This window comes from Chelmon rostratus, chromosome 13 (assembly GCF_017976325.1).
Source record: "Chelmon rostratus isolate fCheRos1 chromosome 13, fCheRos1.pri, whole genome shotgun sequence".
Classification (NCBI taxonomy): domain Eukaryota; kingdom Metazoa; phylum Chordata; class Actinopteri; order Chaetodontiformes; family Chaetodontidae; genus Chelmon; species Chelmon rostratus.
The window spans coordinates 25,963,051-25,983,896 of NC_055670.1; the positions used below are offsets into that span (position 1 = coordinate 25,963,051).

The following is a 20,846-nucleotide window of genomic DNA, read 5'->3' on the forward strand; positions in this document are numbered from 1 at the left end:
TGCTTCATCTTTTTGTCTTGAATGTGCTGCGAATAGGCAGGAGAAGAGAATGGAAGCAGAAAAGTTCATCTTACGTCTGCTGTAATTTTTTTTTTTGAGTGATGAGTCCGGAAAGCTCTTGGCTGCTGTTGTGCTCCTGTTTTTGTGTTTTGTTCTGACCGTTCGTTTTGTTCTTTGTCGTGTCTGCAGGGTGCCGACCAACATGTCAACACAGGCGCCGACATTCACACAGCCGCTGCAGAGCGTCGTGGCACTTGAGGGTAGTGCCGCGACGTTCGAGGCTCAAGTTAGTGGTAAGGAAGCCTGATGGCTCAAACCTCACGTTTTATTCCAGCATGATCTGTATGAAGAGATTCTGCCTAGATCAGGCTAATGTCATTGTAACTGTAACTTCTTTCAGTGTACTGTCTTAGCTGAAAAACATTTTGTAACACCGTTCAGAGAGGAGCCACATAGTTTATTTGATTCTTAACCTATAAGCATTTACATTGCTTGTTGTTATAACTGAAAGCCTCCTGGTGTAACTTAATGGATACTTGAGCCAGGATTAAATAAAGGTGTCAAAAACACTGGCTTTAATAATCATCAGAGGGTACACCTAGCTTAGCACAAAGACTAGAAGTGGGGGAAAGCTGCTATCAATCGCTAGTTATTGTTTTGCTACCTATAAATAGTTAGTAGTTACATTATGCTAGCTTCATGTAGGTTTATGGTTGTACTGTTGTGTTATGGTAGCAATAACCAGGTAGCATATTTGATGATGTGCTAGCTGTTTGTCGTTAAACTGGTGTAATACCAAGCAAAGAGAAAGAAATCCCACAGCTTCAACTCTCTGATCCATGTGCAATATGTTGTTTATTGATCAGGTGTAGAAGGAGAAATGTAAAAAGGAGACATTTGCAGTGACTGCATGCAGCGTGTCTGCAGACCTGAACTCACCGTCGAGTTGTCAGCTTTGACATGTGCCCAAACACGACTGTCAGCTAAACCCAGCTGACTACAGGACAGACTGCTGACGAGCTAGCAGGATACAAGAACCATACTTCTCTAGCTAACAAATGTTAGTTTGTTGCTGTTTGCTTGTTTGGAGGTGGTTTTAAGAACAGTCAGAATAGAATTTAACATAATTAAGATTTCCTGATCACTAATGTTAGCATTAATCACGCATAAGCCTGTCAGGCGTCGCCATCTCAGCAGGATATCACTTCCAGTTTTTTTTGTGACTTTATAGTAAACGTAGAGAGAATTCACTCACTCTTCCCAATATGATGAAGCTAAGCTAGCAGTTCCCCCCACTTGCAGTATGCTAAGCTAGGCTAAGCATGTCCTGGATTTAATTCTGTGAGAGAGATAAAGCTTTCCAGATAAATGCCGGAGTATCCCATTACCAGTTAAGGATCTTTGGGTTGTCTGACACGAGACCGATTGGGTTCTCTCCTCTCCAGGTTCTCCAGTTCCTGAGGTGAGCTGGTTCCGTGATGGCCAGGTTCTTTCCGCCGTTGCTCTGCCCGGCGTTCAGATCTCATTCAGCGACGGCCGCGCTGTTCTGAGGATCCCCGCTGTGACCGCCGCACACAGCGGGAGATTTTCTGTCAGAGCCACCAATGGCGCTGGACAAGCCACGAGCACCGCTGAACTCCTCGTTACAGGTGAGGGCTCTCGATGCGGGCAACTCGTTGTGCTCATTGATGGATGACTGCAGGGGCCCCCGGGCACAAGCCCAGAGGCCTGGGGGCTTGAGGTGTGCTCAACATTTAGTCAATTAAACAGTTACAAGGACATGCAAAACAACCAACCAACCAACCAAAGAGATGAAAAATGACCACAAATAGACAATAAACGCCCTCAGAGATCATAAAGCTTTTCCAAAATGACCAATGGTGACACAAGTTTGTAAGTGAAATATTAATCTTAACTGAAGCTACACTGTGTGCCTGTCCCTCTGTGCCTGAGTCTGAGTCTAAATTTATCCTGCTCTCAGCTGAGTGGCCTGTCATTTAATCCAGTGATAAAACCGATATAGATGCAGCTGTTGCAGCATACCTTTCCTTAAGAGGAATCTCAAGTTCATTAAGTGATTAACAACTTGAATTTGAACCAGCAAGAATCTCATGTCTGAGTCCCAGGTTACAAAACTCCACATTTCCACTCAACGAGGCGGTAATTAACCAGCTTGAATACCTGAGAGAGTTCAGGTTTCTAACATTTTAATGCATGTTAAAATAATTGGGTCTGAAATTATTAGCTCATCAGTTGTTTATTTGAATGAAAGAAAACAAATGAGCAACAATTTTAATGATGAATGAATCATTTATATTATCTGGTTTCAGACTGTTCTTTTCTAACTAACTCTAACTGAACATCTTCAGGGTTTGGACAGTTGGTTGATAAAAACAACATTTGAAGAGTCACCTTTCAACGGATTAATTGAAAAGCTAATCAGTTTAATCAATAATGAAAATAATATTAGATACAGCCCTAAAAATAGCTTACGTGTCTGTCTTTGTGCTCCTTTTCCTCTTCAGTCTGGGTGTGATGCTTCACAGTCATTGCCTCTTATTCATGGACTTGCGTTAAATAATGTTGTAACTTTAAATGGTTTCACTCTTTGTCACTTTCCGACTCCTACAGATGCTCAGGAATTTAGCTTGTCGTTTAAGATTCATGATCAGTATTTAATAGAAAAATGAAAGGTCTAACTGAAGTATAAAATGAAAGGCTGTCTGTCTTTTCCTGATTTTTAATCATCCATTAGGCCTGCACTTGATTCCACAGGCCTTCTACCATCCATACTTTATCATTCATCCTTATTCAGTGATTTATGCAGCCCTCTTTGTTTTTACTATAGAAAGTTCACGACTTGGACAGAAATCAGCAGCAGCAGATGAGATCAGCTGCAGCTCGTTAGTGTTAATTAGGCTCACTGCTAAAAGAGCTGTTTGTGTCCTCTGGTCTACGTGCTCTCTACGCGTCACTAACACGTCTGTAAGAGTGGACGAGTGTCCTGCTATTATCTGCTGTTATTTTTAGTTACTTCTAAAAATTCAATGGCAAACCTGAAAAGACTTGATAAGAAATTTTATTCAATATATAATTTAGATGCTGTTATAATTTGGTAAAATGGTATAGAACCACATGATTCAGGTCTATAAACATCTACTGTTAAAGATTCCAAACTGCCTCATAGTCCTGTAAGTGCAGTCCATGATCCAATAAATACTTCAGATATCACATGTACGTGTTAACCTGGGCAGGACTTGATCCAGGTAGTCTGCATGTTTTTATGGGATGAAGTACAAACTGCTCTCAAGTAGATTCTTTTATTCCCGTCTGGACATATTAGAGGTGTATGGTCTTTTTTTTTTGACTCCTTGGGTTGTCTGACCAAGTAAACATTAAAACTGGGCTAATGAGATGTATTTTTTGTATTTGCAGCGGAGACGGCGCCTCCAAACTTCCTTCAGAGACTGCAGAGCTCGACAGTGAGACAGGGCAGCCAGGTGAGGCTGGATGTCCGAGTGACAGGAATCCCAACGCCTGTGGTGAAGTTCTACAGAGAGGGAGCCGAGATCCAGAGCTCGGCCGACTTCAGGATCCTCCAGGAGGGAGACCTGTACAGTCTGCTGATCGCCGAGGCCTTCCCAGAGGATTCTGGGACGTATTCCGTGACCGCCACCAACAGCAGCGGACGGGCCACCTCCACCGCTGAACTGCTGGTTCAGGGTGAGGCCCACTGCAGCAAATTTAAGATTTTAATCATGCAGTTTCAAACTACTGTGTATTGAAAGAAGTAATCAAAACTTATAAATGGAGAATGATACAATGATACAGAAATGATAATTTTGTGTATTTTATAAGTAAACCTGTAACAGCAGAAAACATGAGTAATCTTGATAAGATAAGAAAAGATGAAACTTCATTAGTTCCACACCCGGTAAATTAGAATAAAAAAAGACAATAGAAAGATAAATAAAAAAAGGATACAGAGTAAAACATTTAAAAATCAACTATATGTATATATATATATATAGTTATATATATATATATATATATATACACATGTACTTATATATTTATATATATGTGTGTGTGTATATATACATATACATATATATACATATATATGTATGTATATGAGACATATACATACATATATACATATACATATATATGTATATGTGTGTGTGTGTGTGTGTGTGTATACACATTATATACAAGAGTGTAAGAATACTGTTGCCAAACCTACATTTTTTTTTTTTTTTTGCTGCAGGTGAGGAAGCTGTACCTACTAAGAAAACCAAGACTGTTGTGTCCACATCTCAGATGACGACTTCCCAGACCAGAGTGCAGAGGGTGAGACATATAGAAAACACAACCCGAGTCTGTTCCAAGAACCAGGTTTACGGACTTACCTGGTTGAAGTAGATTAATACAAACTGGAATTGTCAAAATGTTGAACTCAGTAAAACAATCATAATGTCAGCTTGTTGTAGAATTCTCTGCTTTGTAGTTAATGTGATATTATCATTTAGGATTTTTACAGAAACAAACCTTCAGCTGAACAAACGTTTATATTGCCGTTATATATGATGTGTTTTTGGAGGTTTTGGACCTCTATGATCTCCTATATTGTAACATTTGTGGCTGAAAACGTTGTTAATTGTACTGGAAACAAAATGTTGCTAACAGCGGTATCATTCTTGTGGTATTTCTATGGTTAAAAACATTGTTCAGTAAATTTAAGATACAAATTCTTTCTTGTAATCATAGCACGCAAGTCCTTATTCAAGTGTTCATTAAAACCTGAACAGTTTGCAGATATCTCCATCAATTAAATAACTTATCATGTGATTTTTCCCCGCAGAAGATGGAGGCCAGTTTCCAAGCTACCACCATGATGGAGATGCAAGTGGAAGGAGGAATGATGACTCAGCATTTAGCTCACAAAACACCTCCCCGGGTTCCCCCGAAGCCGACCTCCAAGTCCCCGCCGTCCTTTGTTTCCAAGGTGACGGGAGGACGCCAGCAGTCGCCTTCACCCGTGAGACACGTGAAAGGGCCGACGCCCACGCCTGTCAGGTACGACCACTCCCACTGAGTCAGTCTTGCAAGATAGCGGTCCATAGCGGCAGCCATAGATTCAGTCTTGTACGGCAAGATAGTGATCCGTAAAGACTCATGAGATCACTGAAGGAAGAAGCCTGGGTTTGTTCTGGGCAGTTTCCAGGTGTGACTGTACATTCTGCACAAGAGAGGCTTCCTGTTAGCGAAATAATAAATAAAGGTTAAAAAAAGATAATCAGTGAGGGAAGAAAGTGATCTGTGATGACTCTGACAGAATCAGCAACACTGTCATAGAATTTCTCGAAGCAAGATACTAAAAAATATGATACGAAGGTGACAAACGATCAGTGTCATTATGTTTGAAGTTTGTTCGTGTATTGTGTTACTGTGTTGTAACCTGCGTCACTGTTGCCTGCAGACCTGTTTCTCCCACCACCAGACTGTCCATCTCTCCCATCAGACCAGTCAAGTCTCCTGTCATAACCAGGAAGCAGGTGAGTCGTTTATCAGGAGTTCACATCCAGGTTACAGCCGCCACACACGCTGTTAATGAATCCAGACCCACCAAAGACAAGTCTACCAAAGTAACTCTCTGAATCAGACGAGCTAGTTTGTCCAAAGCACTTTGTTAAAGCTAAATACTGACACCCACCACCTTCCACCTTTGACGTAGAACCAACTTCTCGATCGTGTGGACTGTCCACTGTCCTCTGCACTGAAGCTCTTGTCCCTACCAACTCATGAAGTCAGGGCTCGTGAACAGCTCCTGCTCCAGGTGTAACAGAGGTGTCAGAGTAATTGTCATCATGGTGCCTTCCTCCTGCAGATATCTGCCTCTGCGGAGGTCCTGCCGCCCTGGAAGCAGGGAGACTATGTGGCTGAAGCCAGCTACACCAGTATGAGCAGCATGACCAGTGTGAGTAGCGCCACCCAGCTTCATATGGAGAAGCACTGGGAGCAGCAGGTCACCGCCACCAGAGAGGTGAGGATGGTGGAGTTGAATTGAAAACCCTTCTTGAATGTGAACCTGCATGCAGGGATGTAAAACCACAGTCACGGTGAACTTGGCAGATGATGTGAACATGAATGTGTGACTTAATGTGAGTGAATGAATATTGAATAATGAGTCAGCAGTGTCCAAAAAGCATAACTAACTGATATGACATGAAGTGAGATGGTGCCTTGGCTCAGCTCCGCCTGTGTGTTGGATGTGGAGTGAACACATGTTCATGTGTTGATGTGCTGTGAATGCGTCAGGACGAGCATGTTTCCCAGGACGATAAGAGCGCGGCGGTGGCTACCGTGGTGGCGGCCGTGGATCAGGCTCGTAGCCGGGGGCCGCCTGAGGCCGCTGTGTCGGGAGAGCAGGTAGACCCCCGCTGTCCGCTACCATCACTCCACCTGCTGTTCAGACCGCTTCTTTCACTTCATTTTTCTGTTTTCACTTTTTCTCCTTTTTCTTCTCACCTCACCTTTCGCTCATTCGTGTTCACCAGAGGATAAACCTTTTTTCACTTTAACAGACTACTCTTAAATATTTCATGGTCTGTAATAAACTTTGCAGCCTAAACTTTTTCCACAAAATAGGTGGAAATCAGTGTCAAACCGTTGGAGTTGTATGACACAAAAATGGACAGACTACACAGCTGGTTTTTAAAAGCTTTTTAAGATGCATCAGTTTACAGTCAGGATTCAATGAAACATACAGCTGGGGGTCACTGGCACGACAATGGTAGGAAACAGAGAATATGGTGAAGTGGTAGCATATACAAACAAACTAAAATGGACAAGGTAGAGCTGAAGACGCAACAAAGGAACCCATTTTTGTTCACATTTTTATTTTGCGCATTAAAAATAATTCCAAAGAAAGTAGAGAAAAATATGTATAGCATCTGGTGTTGACTGGAGCATCTTTACAGTCTGTACAACATGTGTGTGGACACCAGATGTCCCTAGAAGCTAGACTTGTAGAACTCAACCAAGAACCTCTGGTGCTATAGATAGATAGATGGATAGATAGATCAAGCAGTAAAAATTATATACATAATAATAAAATAGCAAAATAGTAAACAGTAGTAATGAAAAATATTGCACAAAAAAGAATATCTATATATCTGTATCTGTCCCTTCGACAGCGGAGCTGTAGCAGATTTAGCACCACTGTGTGATGGAGAGGGTGCTGATCATTGTCCATGATGGATAGCAGTTTATTCAGCGTCCTCCTCTCCACCACAGTCTCAAAAGACTCAAGTCTGAGTCAGGGAACAGTAAATCAATACTCTGAGTAAAAGGCTGTGATGTGTGAATAAGACATGGTTTGAGTTTTGGATGGTGGACTTTGTTGGTCCTGCCGTCACTGAATATCTCCACTTCTTCATCTTTCTTCCCTCTGTATCTGCTCTTTTCAATGAAATCAAAAAGTCCATCGTGTCTTTGTTTCACACTGAACAAGAGTGAACTGCATGTGCCACTCAGATGTTGCATGATGCATGATGGATTCAGTGATGATGATAATTTCGGTTTGGATGTTCTTCTGTTCTTGTACATATACTGTGGAAGTATTTTTTTGGCCTTTGGGGCTTTCCGTCGAGCACCTTCCTCCCAACCTCCTGCCATGGATACCCTGAGATCTGTGTGCTACTCTTTGTGTCTCCAGGCTGAGGGAGGGAAAAAAGCGGAGGCGGTGGCCACGGTGGTGGCAGCCGTTGACCTCGCTCGCGTCCGCCTGCCTGTGCATGCTGAGGGCGGTCTAGCTGAAGAAGAGGAGGCTGTAGAGGTGGAGATAAGGCAGCAGGGCAGAGAAATGACTGCAGAGAAATATGTTGCGACAAAAACTCTTCCTGCTGAACTTCCAGCTGCTGTTTCTGTGACCTCAGAGCAGCACAGAGTCTCACAGGTTGGAGGAGTTGGCTGAATTCACATTAGATATTTTATGGTATCTGACAATAAGAACAGAATGTTCTTTAACCAATCAATAAACTCTGTCGGTTACTCCAGATTCAGAGAACAACAGAAATCTCCTCCCACGTGGACACTGGTGTCACCTCGTCCACAGTTCCACATTTCACAGTTTCTAAAGTTTCTGTTCCTAAACATGAAGCTAGCCACGAGGTAAGGAGAGGAGCTGCAGGCCTGCCGTCATCATCCCAAATCCTCCATCTCATCTTTAACACGCGCACATCTTAACATACAGTCTCCGCTGTTTTGTTATGTGGTGTGATTCACTTTGGTTTCGCCCATCCTAAAACATTACATCACTTTTTCTCGTTTGAGGCTACCACAGCATTATGGCCTTCGGCTGCACTTTATAGTGATGCAGCAAAGCTTCAATCATCATTTCTGGCCCTGTTTTTCTACTGCGCACACTACAAATGTAGAGTTTTATCGAATTTGGCTTCAGCCGTTTGGGTTTGAGTTTCGGTTTCACCTACTTTCCCCTTCGCAAAAGAGCAAAGCAGGATATATGTGTGATGATGGTTGCCATAGTCAGCATGGCAACAAAGTGATCTATGATAAAGGCGCTGACAAAATCTTTCACCTGCTACATCTTGTTAAGACTCTGTCAATTTTGTAAGTTATGATGAAAATTGTCATTTGAAAATTACGTAATTTTTTCTCATGAAAATTTACACTCTGCAAATTCAGTATAGAACTTTTATTATTGTTCATCTGCAGGCTCTATATCAATTGTTGGCTACTTCCTGTTCATAATTTCACCGTTTCTTAAGGCCACATTGATATGAAGTTGTCAGATCTCCCTTTTCTCTGCGTACGTTAAAAAGAAGGATCAGTCCTGATCTGTTCATGATCTGCACTGATGCTTCCTCCCCAGGGCATTGTCATGCTGTGGTAGCCTCTTCGTTGCTTTGTTTTTGACCATTTCTGTCCAGGAACTCATTATCATTACAGACACTCAGGTCAGGTGCTCTGTATTTTGTCTAGAAATTGGCGTTAACATTCTATAATTAGGCTAATTCCACTATTTTTAGACATATTACTTTTATATTTGAGTACTTTTAAGCAGATAAAATAACTACATCAGAATAATAATAATCAAAACAATTGAGATTTTTCCCACAAGGATTAAATATCTGGCGGCGCAGAGATTGCTTTGTAATATTTTATTATTAATTTTCCTCGATTGAATTTTATAATGTGAATATATGGAAAATAAACATTCTACAGTCAGTGAACATCAGTGAACATCTTGCTGATCTGAATAAATAAAATATGGTATTGATAAAATATTCATGATCCAAATGATAAGAAAAAGGAGTTGTTTGTTTCTAGACTTCCTTCTCTGCCCTGCTAGGAAAATTAATTCCTACTTTGACTAAGAACCACCCTTCGCCGGTGTTACCGCTCACTAATCCTCAGATGAACTCGGACTTTGGAAGTTTTGTTTGTCACGATGGTTAACGCTCTTCTCGTTGGCTCGGTCAGGTGTCCATCGCCGGCTCTGCAATCGCCACTCTGCAGAAAGAGTTAAGATCCCCCCATGCTCCCAGAAAGATCATCAAGCCTGTCAAGTCTCCCAGTCCGTCTCGCAGGTCGGCGGCGGTGGAGGTGCGAGTGACGCCGGAGCCCCTCCCACCGCCGTTTAAAGACATCAGATATCAGAGTCAGTTAGAGTTACAGCCGAGTGGAGCTTATGCAGTGAGTGAGGAGGAGTTTGAGGACTGGGAACCTCAGGTTGGTCCGACCCCGTCATTGTAGTCCTCCCCTCACTTTCCCCATTTTAACCCCATGTGGACTGTCACCTGCGTTCCCCCTCCTCACCGTAGCAGCCAGTCACACGCTGCCCTTCATCTACCTCATGAAGACTCCTCTTCTTCTTCTTCCTGTCTTCACCTGTTGACCTTCATCCCTCTGTCCTCTCTGCAGGGTTTTATCTGTTATAACCAGCTTCCCCCCCTCCATCCTCACAGAAACCGCTGAGAAACACCTCGTTTTTACCGTGTTTGTTGACGTTTGACTCATATTGTTGTTTTTCCTCAGGAGGCAGCTGCAGTGCCCACAAGAGCTCAGGAGCCTGTTGTCCCTCCCACTCTTATTGCAGTGAGTACTGTCCTGTCCACTTCCTGCTTATTTCCTTCAAAATGTAGTAAGTGTAGCAGATAAAAGAGGAGTGACATATAATGAGGCGTGCCGAGGTTTCCACAGACTATGCTGTTCTTGTTTTTAGCTATGCTTGCAGCATGGCTCTTTGGATGGCAGGTCCAAGACTGAAATCTCTGCACAAATACTAGATGGGTTATCATGACATTCATGGTCCCCAGAGGATAAGTCTGCTAGCAGAGCTGTAGACTTAGTGTGTACAGCTCTGAATAGATCCTCTTCTTGATTTTTCCATTTCCATCATTTGTTTTTTTATGATTTTCACTCCTGAATAGAAAACATGTTCTCAAGTAATGAGTCACATTCAAAACTGAAAGCTTTGGTCTTTCCAGATGTCTGAAAGTGTCACTTTTTTTTTTTCTGTTCAGGGCCTGAAGAACGTGACAGTGACAGAGGGTGAGTCGGTGACCCTGGAGTGTCAGATCAGCGGCCACCCCGCTCCGGGCATCATGTGGTTCAGAGAGGACTACCAGATTGAGAGCTCCATCGACTTCCAGATCAGCTACAAGAACGGATTTGCCCGTCTGGTGATCCGTGAGGCGTTCGCTGAAGACAGTGGCCGCTTTACCTGCACCGCCACCAGCGAGGCTGGAACCATCAGCACATCCTGCTACCTGCTTGTCAAAGGTAATAATGGGAGGTTAGGGAACAAATGAACGCTGACATTATAATGTTATGTTGGCTATGTTGTAACGTTGGCTTGCCTTCTTATTAATGTTGTGCTGGCCTCACACTGGTGTTTAGTGTTTAGTCCAAACGTTCTCCTTCCAAGAACCAGTTACATTACTGGGAGAGAAGGTGCATTACTTTAACTGGGAAAACTGACAGAAAGAGTGTTATCATTGTTGTTATCATTCATCCTTTCACTCTGAAAGTTATTTTTATGTAGTTTTCGTCATGGATGGAAAAAAGTGATGAAAAAATGCTTTTTCTGTGTCAAAGTCAAGAAATCAATCTTTAGACTGTAGATCAGCATATTTTCAGGTGTACTCATTCTACTTTTACTCTGTTGTAGTGTCAGAAGAAATTGAGAGCAGAGAGGAACTGACAGCTGTCACTGAAGTTGGAATCACTCAAGAGAAAATGTGAGTTGCAGAAAATATACTCTCTTATTACCCGATATTCCTATTCAGCCACTGTAATATTACATGCAAGTGTCCGTAGCTTGAGTGTTTGATCGAACTGTTGGGTCCTTTCAGTGTTGCAGTCGAGACAAAGGAACAGATGGTGACGGAGGTGAGCGCAGGAGAGTCTGCTGCTCCCTTCTTCATCAAGAAACCGACTGCCCAGAAGCTGGTGGAGGGAGGAAGCGTCGTCTTCGAGTGCCAGGTCGGAGGAAACCCCAAACCTCACATCATCTGGAAGAAGAGTGGTGTCCCACTCACGACTGGATACAGGTACAAACCTCCCAGTAGTTTCTATTTATGTCTTTCTATTTTATTGTTTGCGTATTTTCGTTTAATGTCACTTTATATTTCTACCCCACTACATTTATGTGAAGAAGTATTTTTACTCTACTTCTCTACTTTACCCAAGCCTTAATGGAGCAGCATGGTCCCTCTTTACTCATATTGTTTTTTTCTGAACTTTAACATTGTGAGCTGTAAACTTTAAGTGTATGTTGGGTAACACAACTTTTATATTTAAAATAAAATTAAAGTGACTGTACAGGTGAAACTGTGACTACTGATTAGTCGGCGTAATATACAAAGTTGCGTGATGAATTTGGGGGCAGCCATGGCCTAGAGGTTGGAGAAGCGGCTTGTGATCGGAGAGTCGGACTGGCAGAAAAATTTGGGTGTGGTGGAGTATCCCCTCCCCCTCCATTAGCCGGCTGATGTACCCTTGAGCAAGGCACTTAACCCCCCTATAAGCTCCCCGGGCGCCTGACGTGGCAGCCCACTGCTCCTGTATGTTTCACTGCATGTGATGGGTTAAATCCAGAGAAGTAATTTCCCAGTTTGGGATCAATAAAGTAAAAAATAAAGTAAAAAACAATCAAATCCAGCCCTCAAAGAAAAAGGCCACAAGAATGCAGAAGTTCTAAACAATTGGCTGTTCAGTCTGATCATCAGGTGAACCTTTTGGTGTTTAAGTTCCATCTAAAGCTTCAGCTTGTTCTTTCTTTCGTGTTAGCTTTTGATATTTTCACACCTCAATCCGAGAAGAGGTTTAGAGACACAGTTTTTCCTCTCTGATCTTTTCTGATCTCAGTGTTGACAGATCACAACATTGTTTTGTTTTTCGCCATCAGATATAAAGTCGCCTACAAGAAGGAGACTGGAGATTGCAAATTGGAGATCTCCATGACCTTTGCCGATGATGCTGGAGAATACTCCATCTTCATCAAGAACCCACACGGAGAAGTTTCAGCCTCCGCCAGCCTGCTGGAGGAAGGTATTAGATCCTTTAATGTCTCCGTCCACAGATTTTTGTCACATCACAATGCCCAACTTCAAAAAGGCATCATCTGTTTTAAACACAGTTTGACTGCATTAAGGAAAGCATTGTTGCACCAGTGACTCACAGTATTTCTGCATGTGTTTACAGTGGAATATGAAGCCTATATGAAGCAGCTTGACGTGACATATAAAACTGAAGTGACGACGACTGTAGTTCAGGAACCCTCTGTGGTTGTGACTCAATACGAGCTGGAACAGAAAAGAGTGACAACCCCCATGAGCTTCGTCTCAGAGACGGTACTCTTATTTCTAAACATCCATAGTTCTGTGATACCGAGATGATATACAGTTGAAGTCGTCCTCAGTCATATTTAATGTTAAAGAGTGCAAACTTTTTTTTTGCAGGAATTTCTAATTTCAGCCTTTGAAGAGAGGATCATCCAGGAGATTGAGCTCCGTATCATGAGGATTACCTACAGAGAGCTGGTGACAGAAGATGGAGAGATGATAGTGACTGTAGCAGATGAGGAGGCAGTGCAGCCAGTCTTTGACACGCCAGTCAAAAACTACAGGATCATGGAGGGCGTGGGCGTTACTTTCCACTGCAAGATGGGTGGAAAGCCTCTGCCAAAGGTACTGAGTCGAAAATCTTACCAAAATATACTCTAAATGTCAGAATCGTGTCTAAAATAGAGAACTCCAAGTTTTACTGAAGCTGTGTATATGTCTCATGTATGTATGTATGAGTATTTTTACAATTTCATCAACAACAACAGGTTTTTGGCCTTTTTGGCTCCCACTATTGGTACTTTTATCAATGCCTCTGCGGGCTTGCTTAATAGACTCTGATGAATAAACAGACTTTTTTTTGTTGATCTAAAATAAAGCAGTAAGTAATGGACAGTTTTGTGCGATGCCATGTCACAAAGAAATTTATTTCTCAACCGATTTTGCTAAAAAACTATCACAAAGTATCTCTCAGGTCTCTGTTAATGGGGTGCAAGTGGGATTTCTTAAGATTTAAAGTTTAATAATGTTTGGAAGTTACAGCATTTAAAATCCATACAATTTTGAACTTATAATGTTGTTTCCCCATGGGGCATAATCAGACCTAATACATTAAGGGGGTCCTTTCAATATGAGTCTGATTCACAAACATACAAGAAAACAACATAGACATAATAATAGCAGAGTTTTCGCTCCAAGGGTTACTAAGTGTGGGACTATAGATGTCAGTGTAATTGCGCATACAGCAGAGAAGTTTCTTTCTATATTAGAGAAGATACTTTTACTAATGACTGCTTTAAAGCCTTTGTAGGACTCAATGCTGAGAAGTTAAATTGTTGTTTAAAATGATCTCCTGTCTACTGCCAGATTGCTTGGTACAAAGATGGCCAGCGCATCAGACCTGGTGGCCGCTACCAGATGGAGGTTCTGCAGGATGGACGAGCCAGCCTTCGTCTGCCTGTGGTGTTACCAGAGGATGAAGGCGTGTACACTGCCTTTGCAACTAACATGAAGGGAAATGCTGTCAGCTCTGGGAAGCTCTATGTGGAGCCGTCCGGAGCTGTAACACCTCAGAGATACACACCACAGCCGGCAATGCAGAGGATCAGGTAAGTTTTAATGCACTGTGGTATACTCAAACAAGTGGGAAACACACCGATACTGACTGAAGTTCTCCAATGTAGGCTGCAAGTGCTTTTTTCAAAGACGCACTAGAAAAAGTTGAAGCAGTTATTATCGATATGGATCAAATGACTATTTGTAGTGTGAAAGGGGTCTGTTGGATTGATGGACTTGTAGAGTTATGACCAGATTCTGCTGGTCCAGCTCTTGCAAGACAGTGAAAAAGGCTAAAGAAACAACAAAAATATCCACCTGCTCAGCATCAAACAGCAGACAGACAGCATTAGCAACGACCATTAGCATCTAGCATCTAAAGAGCCAGATATTACCCTCCGGAATTGGTGGAGACCAACAGACATTTGCCAAGTGGCCAGAGATGCAACTCCATTTGAATGCTTCTGCTGCTCTAGACTGTAAATCGTGACCGAAGCCACCTCATTAACTTTAAAGGTTTTATGTTTAGTGCTTGTTTTTGCAGGTTTAAACAACTGATAAAGACTTTAATTTGACACAGCACTGTTAGCCCCCAGTAACACAAACCCACTACACAGCAGACTCCTGCATCCTCCTCCTTTGTTCAGTCTGAAAGCACCTCAATTCTTAACCATGACTTTAATACCTTGATATTGACGACTCGGCTCCTTTCTCAGATCCACGTCTCCTCGTTCTCTGAGCCGTTCACCTGGCCGATCTTCCAGCCGTTCTCCTGGACGTTCTCCCGCCCGAAGGCTTGACGAGACAGACGAGGCTCAGCTGGAAAGACTCTACAAACCTGTGTTTGTCATGAAGCCTTCCTCAATCAAATGCTCCGAGGGGCAAACTGCCAGATTCGACTTAAAGGTTGTTGGCAGACCTATGCCTGACACATACTGGTTCCACAATGGTAAGAGAACCGACAAATTCTACAAATGGACCATTCATCTGTTGCGTCTGTCAGTTGTAACACTATTTTATCCTCCTTTTCCAAGGACAACAAGTGGTCAATGACTACACCCACAAGATAGTGATCAAAGAGGACGGTACCCAGTCCCTGATCATTGTCCCAGCCATGCCACAAGACTCTGGAGAGTGGACAGTCATCGCTCAGAACAGAGCTGGGCGGACTTCTGTCTCTGTAACTCTTACTGTTGATGGTAAGTCTGTGTCAGGTGGGATAATCTGTTTAATGTATGTCATTACCATGGCCAGCACCCAGTCTTTGGAGTGCGTTCACCAGACAACATGATGTTAATTAATTTAATGTTAATGAAATGCTGCATTGTTTTTCACCATCCACAGCTAGAGAAAGCCTGGCACGCCCTCAGTTTGTTGAGAAGCTGAAGAACATCACTGTGAAGCAGGGCACTCTAGTTGAGCTGGCTGTCAGAGCCATCGGAAACCCCCTGCCTGACATCGTCTGGCTGAAAAACAGCGACATTATCTCCCCACACAAGCACCCACATATCAAGTATGTGTCTTTAATTTTAGCTATGAGTGATTTTTGGAATCTTTTGACATAGGTATGTAAAACGTAAGAGTTGTTCAGTAAATGTCCTGATCGATATATCTGACTGGTTGCATATTTCAGAATTGACGGAACTAAAGGAGAGGCCAAATTCCAGATCCCATCTGCTTCAGGCTCAGACAGCGCGTGGTACACTGCTACAGCCATCAACAAAGCTGGCAGAGATACCACTCGTTGCAGAGTCAATGTTGAGGTGGACTTCACTGCTCCTCAAGCTGAGAGGAAGCTCATTATTCCCAAAGGAACCTACAAGGCCAAGGAGATAGCAGCACCTGAGCTTGAGCCCCTTCATCTGCGATACGGTCAGGAACAGTGGGAGGAGGGTGATCTCTACGACAAAGAGAAGCAGCAGAAACCACAGTTCAAGAAGAAGGTGACCTCTATCAGAATGAAGCGCTTTGGTCCAGCTCATTTTGAGTGCAGACTGACTCCTATTGGTGACCCCACCATGGTGGTGGAGTGGCTGCATGATGGCAAACCTCTGGCAGCTGCAAACAGGTTGCGCATGGTCAATGAATTTGGCTACTGCAGTCTTGATTATGAAGTTGCTTACGCTAGAGACAGTGGCGTCATCACTTGCAGAGCCACAAACAAGTTTGGAGTCGACCAGACATCGGCCACCCTGATTGTCAAGGATGAGAAGGGCCTGGTTGAGGAAACACAGCTTCCTGAAGGCAGGAGGGGACCCCACAGAATGGATGAGATTGAGCGAATAGCTCACGAGGGAGGACCTGCCGGAGTCACTACTGATGAGGAATTTGAAAAGACCAAACCAGAAATTGTGCTGCTTCCTGAACCAGCAAGAGTGCTGGAAGGTGACATAGCACGATTCCGCTGCAGGGTGACTGGTTATCCTGCACCTAAGGTTAACTGGTACCTCAATGGGCAACTTATCCGCAAAAGCAAGAGATACAGACTTCGTTATGACGGTATTTACTATTTGGAGATTGTCGACATCAAGTCCTATGACTCAGGAGAGGTCAGGGTGGTTGCAGACAATCCTCTAGGCACAACTGAACACACTGTGAAGCTGGAGATCCAACAGAAGGAGGACTTTAGATCTGTACTGCGTCGTGCTCCAGAATCAAAGGCTGCAGAGGCTGCACATGAACCTGGCAGAATCGGATTTGATGTCGTGAAGGTCGACCGACCTGGTGAGGCTACACAGGACAGGGAAGTTGTTAAGCTGCGAAAGGCACAGAGAATTGTTCATGAGAAAACCTCAGAGGAGTCAGATGAGCTGAAGAACAAGTTCAAGCGTAGGACGGAGGAAGGTTTCTACGAGTCCATCTCTGCTGTGGAGTTCAAGTCTCGCAAGAGGGACGACTCCTATGAAGATCTGTTAAAGAAGACGAAGGAAGAGCTGCTTCATCACTTGAAAGAGAAAGAAGAAGCTGAGAGAAAGTTGTTGGAGGAACAGGGCAAAGTCACCATCCCCACAATTAAACCAGAGAGGGTCCAGCTGTCCCCCAGCATGGAAGCACCCAAGATTCTGGAGCGCATTACAAGCAAGACAGTTGCTCCAATGGATGAAGTTCGTTTCCGAGTCAGAGTTGTTGGCAGACCAGAACCTGAGTGCCAGTGGTTCAAGAACGGCATTCTGGTGGAAAAGTCCGACCGGATCTATTGGTACTGGCCTGAGGATCACGTGTGTGAACTGGTGATCAGAGATGTCACAGTAGAGGACTCTGCTAGTGTCATGGTTAAAGCCATTAATGTTGCTGGCGAGGCCTCAAGCCATGCCTTCCTTCTTGTGCAAGGTAAAGTCATTTTATACCAAATCTCTCCTGTAATGTGGTCATGTTTTGTGTCCTAATTTATGTCAAAGTCTCACTTCTTTTTTCTCATTGCAGCCAAGGCAACAGTTAACTTTACACAATGCCTGGAGGATGCCAGTGCAAATGAAAAGGACACCATGGTTACTTTTGAGTGTGAAACCAATGAACCTTTCGTCAAAGTCAAATGGCTCAAGAACAACGTGGAGATCTTTTCCGGAGACAAATACAGAATGCACTCAGACAGAAAGGTTCACTTCCTGTCTGTGCTGATAATTGAAATGAGGGATGATGCCGAATACACATGTGTGATTGCAGATGACGAGAGCATCAGGACGAGTGCAAGGCTCCATGTAGAAGGTAAACTTTACACCTACAGTCTCTCCATCTACTGTTTTCTTTGGTCTTATCACAGTGGACTGGTGGATAATGGTTCTTGATATTGTCCTGTGTCCAGGTGCTGCCCTGGAGCTCATAAAACAAATGGAGAACATTGAGGTGCCAGAGACATACGCTGGAGAGTTTGAGGTTGAACTGTCCCGTGAGGATGCTGAGGGCAGCTGGTTTTTCGGAGACAAGGAGCTCTCTCCCAGCAACAAATACATCATGTCCTCCCGCCGTGGAAGACACACCCTGTCTGTAAAAGATGTCAGGAAAGGAGACCAGGGGAAATATACCTTTGTATGTGGAGATCTGAAGACCAGCGCCTCACTGAAGATGAAATGTAAGTTATTTTACACAGTAATGAAGTTTGTGCAGCCACTGGTTCTGAAAAGTTTCTTTACCAACTGTAATCATGAGTTTGTCAGTTTTTTATGATCAAAAATGATCTTAAAAATGAGATAAATTAGCTTTACAGCAGCATGATGTTTTAGTTCTCCGATTTCTGGTTTCTTACTTAGAGAACACTTAATGAGTAACCTTGTTGCATGTTGTGATTCAGTCCTTGGTGGCTGTAGTGTGATGGGAAAATTTGTGTAATGTTATCATTTCTGTACCTTTAGTGCGCCCGGTGACCCTGATGCAGCCCTTGACCGACCTCACTGTGTGCGAGGGTGACATTGCTCAGCTGGAGGTCAGGTTCTCTCAGGAGAATGTCGAGGGAACCTGGATGAAGAATGGCCAGGCCATCTCCGCCTCAGACCGCGTCCACATCGTAATCGACAAACTGGTTCACAAGCTCCTGGTGGAGAATGTCAACAGAGAAGATGCTGCTTCCTACTCTTTTGTGGTTCCTGCTCAAGACATCTCCACCTCAGGCAAACTTAATGTTCAATGTAAGAGTCAGAATTAGCATCAGATCCAAGTTATTCCAATCTTTAACCTTAAGTAAAACACACTGAATCCTTACACCATTGGCATTATTTTATTGTCTTTCTTTCAGCTATTGACATTGTGGTGCCACTGAAGGATGTGTCCTCCATCGAAGGCACGAAAGCTGTTCTGGAGGCCAAGATCTCAGCTCAGGACATTAGCTCGGTCAAATGGTACCACAACGACAAACTGCTGGTATCCAGTGACAGAATCCAGGTGGTGGCAAAGGGCGCCAAGCAGCGTCTGGTCTTCACCCGGACCTTTGCCTCTGATGAAGGACACTACAAACTGGTGGTCGGCAAGGTTGACACCAGCTGCAGCCTGACTGTCGAAAGTAAGACTGATGATTTTTCCCAGAGTCCTATTTATAGATCCCAGTTCCAGTTGTTCTGACCGTGATTTTGTTTTACAGAGGTGCACATTGTGAAGCACATGGAGGACAAGGTGTGTTCAGAGTCCCAGAATGTCACCTTCAACGTCGAAGTTTCTCACCCCGGTATCGACCCCGTCTGGACATTCAGGAGCCAGCAGCTCAAACCTGGACCAAAATACAAGGTGGAGTCCAAGGGCAAAGCTCACTCTCTGACGATCATCGACGCCATGAAGGACGAGGAAGGCCAGTACACGTTCCACGCTGGTGAAAAGACATCCAGTGCCAAGCTCACAGTCTCCGGTACGTCTGAACTGTACAAGAGATTATTGAGTTGTGCGCCCAAATGAAGTTCAAATGAACCACTGGAATGAACAATACTACTATGAATAATAAAACATTTGAACAAAATCTGTTCAAATGTCCAGTATAGGTTTTAGTCAGACTGAATATGTTAAAAAGATTTTGCATTCAACTCATTCTGTTTTTTTGTGATGTGATACGTGGTCACATCTGGAATAGAGCTTCTCTGTTGGCCCAGAACCATAAAACAAACTGTTTCCTTGTGCCGTCACCAGGTGGAGCCATCACACGGCCCCTGCAGGACGTGACGGTGGCAGAGTCTCAGACAGCTGAACTGGAATGTGAAGTCGCTAACGCCAATGCTGAGGGCAAGTGGCTGAAGGAAGGTCAGCCTGTGGACTTCAGTGAGAATGTGGTGAGCGAGGTAAAGGGAGCCGTCAGACGCCTGATCATCATCATCACCAGACCACAGGATATCGGAGAGTACAGCTACCAGGTGGCCAACTCCAAAACCACTGCTAACCTCAGGGTGGAGGGTAAGCTTCTTAACTTCAGTGTCCACATTAACACATTGTTTCGAGATGACACACAGAAATGCAGCACAAAAAAAAATTGTTTGTTTTTTGATCGAGTTTTATATTTTTTAAGTTTTTGTTTTTTCCTTGAGGGTCAGTGCAGAACAGTAAAAATAAGCATTTTACAACCCCAGCTGACATAGAAGACACACAACGTATACAGTCTATACCCACATGCAAAACACATAATACGCCACAAATGACGAACCAGGAGGACTGTATTTGAAATAAGAACTAATAGAATAATAGTAATTATAAGATTAATAGTTTGGGGCAGTCCCAGATTTTTTTTTTTATTCACCATAGTTTGAGTGGTGTAACAAACTGATACTTATGTACTTTTTTACTGTATTTTATGAGTGTGTAAATACTCAGTCTTCTGTTTCTACCTGCAGCGGTAAAGATCAAGAAAACTCTGAAGAACCAGACTGTGACGGAGACCCAGGAGGCGGTGTTCACGCTGGAGCTCACCCACCCCGACGTGAAAGGATCCCAGTGGATCAAGAATGGTGTGGAGCTGCAGCAGAGCGACAAGTATGAGATCACCACCGATGGCATAGTCCACACACTGAAGGTCAAGAACTGCAACACGCAGGACGAGTCTGTGTATTCCTTCAAACTGGGCAAGCTGTCCGCCAACGCCAGGCTTAACGTGGAGAGTGAGTATCACTGATTTACTGTAAAGCTTAAAAAACTCAAATGTTCAACTAATGACCTGAGTGTGCCACATAATCTATGATTACCCACAATATTGGCACTATGTATGGAGTTATTGACACTCTAAAGTGTTAC

The 20,846-nt window shown here is 43.5% G+C and overlaps 1 protein-coding gene across 1 annotated transcript in view; it reads left to right on the plus strand.

The window, feature by feature from the left end:
* Positions 1-202: 202 nt before the first annotated feature.
* The window catches only part of LOC121616391 (titin-like), a 210,465-nt gene continuing 189,821 nt past the window's right edge, over positions 203-20,846 (plus strand). Inside the window, exons 1-26 of the mRNA XM_041951134.1 lie at positions 203-293; positions 1,446-1,649; positions 3,436-3,723; positions 4,271-4,353; positions 4,865-5,079; positions 5,483-5,558; positions 5,891-6,046; positions 10,063-10,122; positions 10,551-10,809; positions 11,198-11,267; positions 11,382-11,579; positions 12,437-12,579; positions 12,733-12,881; positions 12,990-13,217; positions 13,959-14,200; positions 14,864-15,096; positions 15,182-15,346; positions 15,492-15,660; positions 15,781-17,477; positions 17,571-17,852; positions 17,950-18,216; positions 18,497-18,769; positions 18,877-19,140; positions 19,219-19,479; positions 19,755-20,015; positions 20,450-20,713. Coding sequence (XP_041807068.1) covers positions 203-293; positions 1,446-1,649; positions 3,436-3,723; positions 4,271-4,353; positions 4,865-5,079; positions 5,483-5,558; positions 5,891-6,046; positions 10,063-10,122; positions 10,551-10,809; positions 11,198-11,267; positions 11,382-11,579; positions 12,437-12,579; positions 12,733-12,881; positions 12,990-13,217; positions 13,959-14,200; positions 14,864-15,096; positions 15,182-15,346; positions 15,492-15,660; positions 15,781-17,477; positions 17,571-17,852; positions 17,950-18,216; positions 18,497-18,769; positions 18,877-19,140; positions 19,219-19,479; positions 19,755-20,015; positions 20,450-20,713 — 6,598 coding nt within the window. The remainder of the gene's footprint in view (positions 294-1,445; positions 1,650-3,435; positions 3,724-4,270; positions 4,354-4,864; positions 5,080-5,482; positions 5,559-5,890; positions 6,047-10,062; positions 10,123-10,550; positions 10,810-11,197; positions 11,268-11,381; positions 11,580-12,436; positions 12,580-12,732; positions 12,882-12,989; positions 13,218-13,958; positions 14,201-14,863; positions 15,097-15,181; positions 15,347-15,491; positions 15,661-15,780; positions 17,478-17,570; positions 17,853-17,949; positions 18,217-18,496; positions 18,770-18,876; positions 19,141-19,218; positions 19,480-19,754; positions 20,016-20,449; positions 20,714-20,846) is intronic.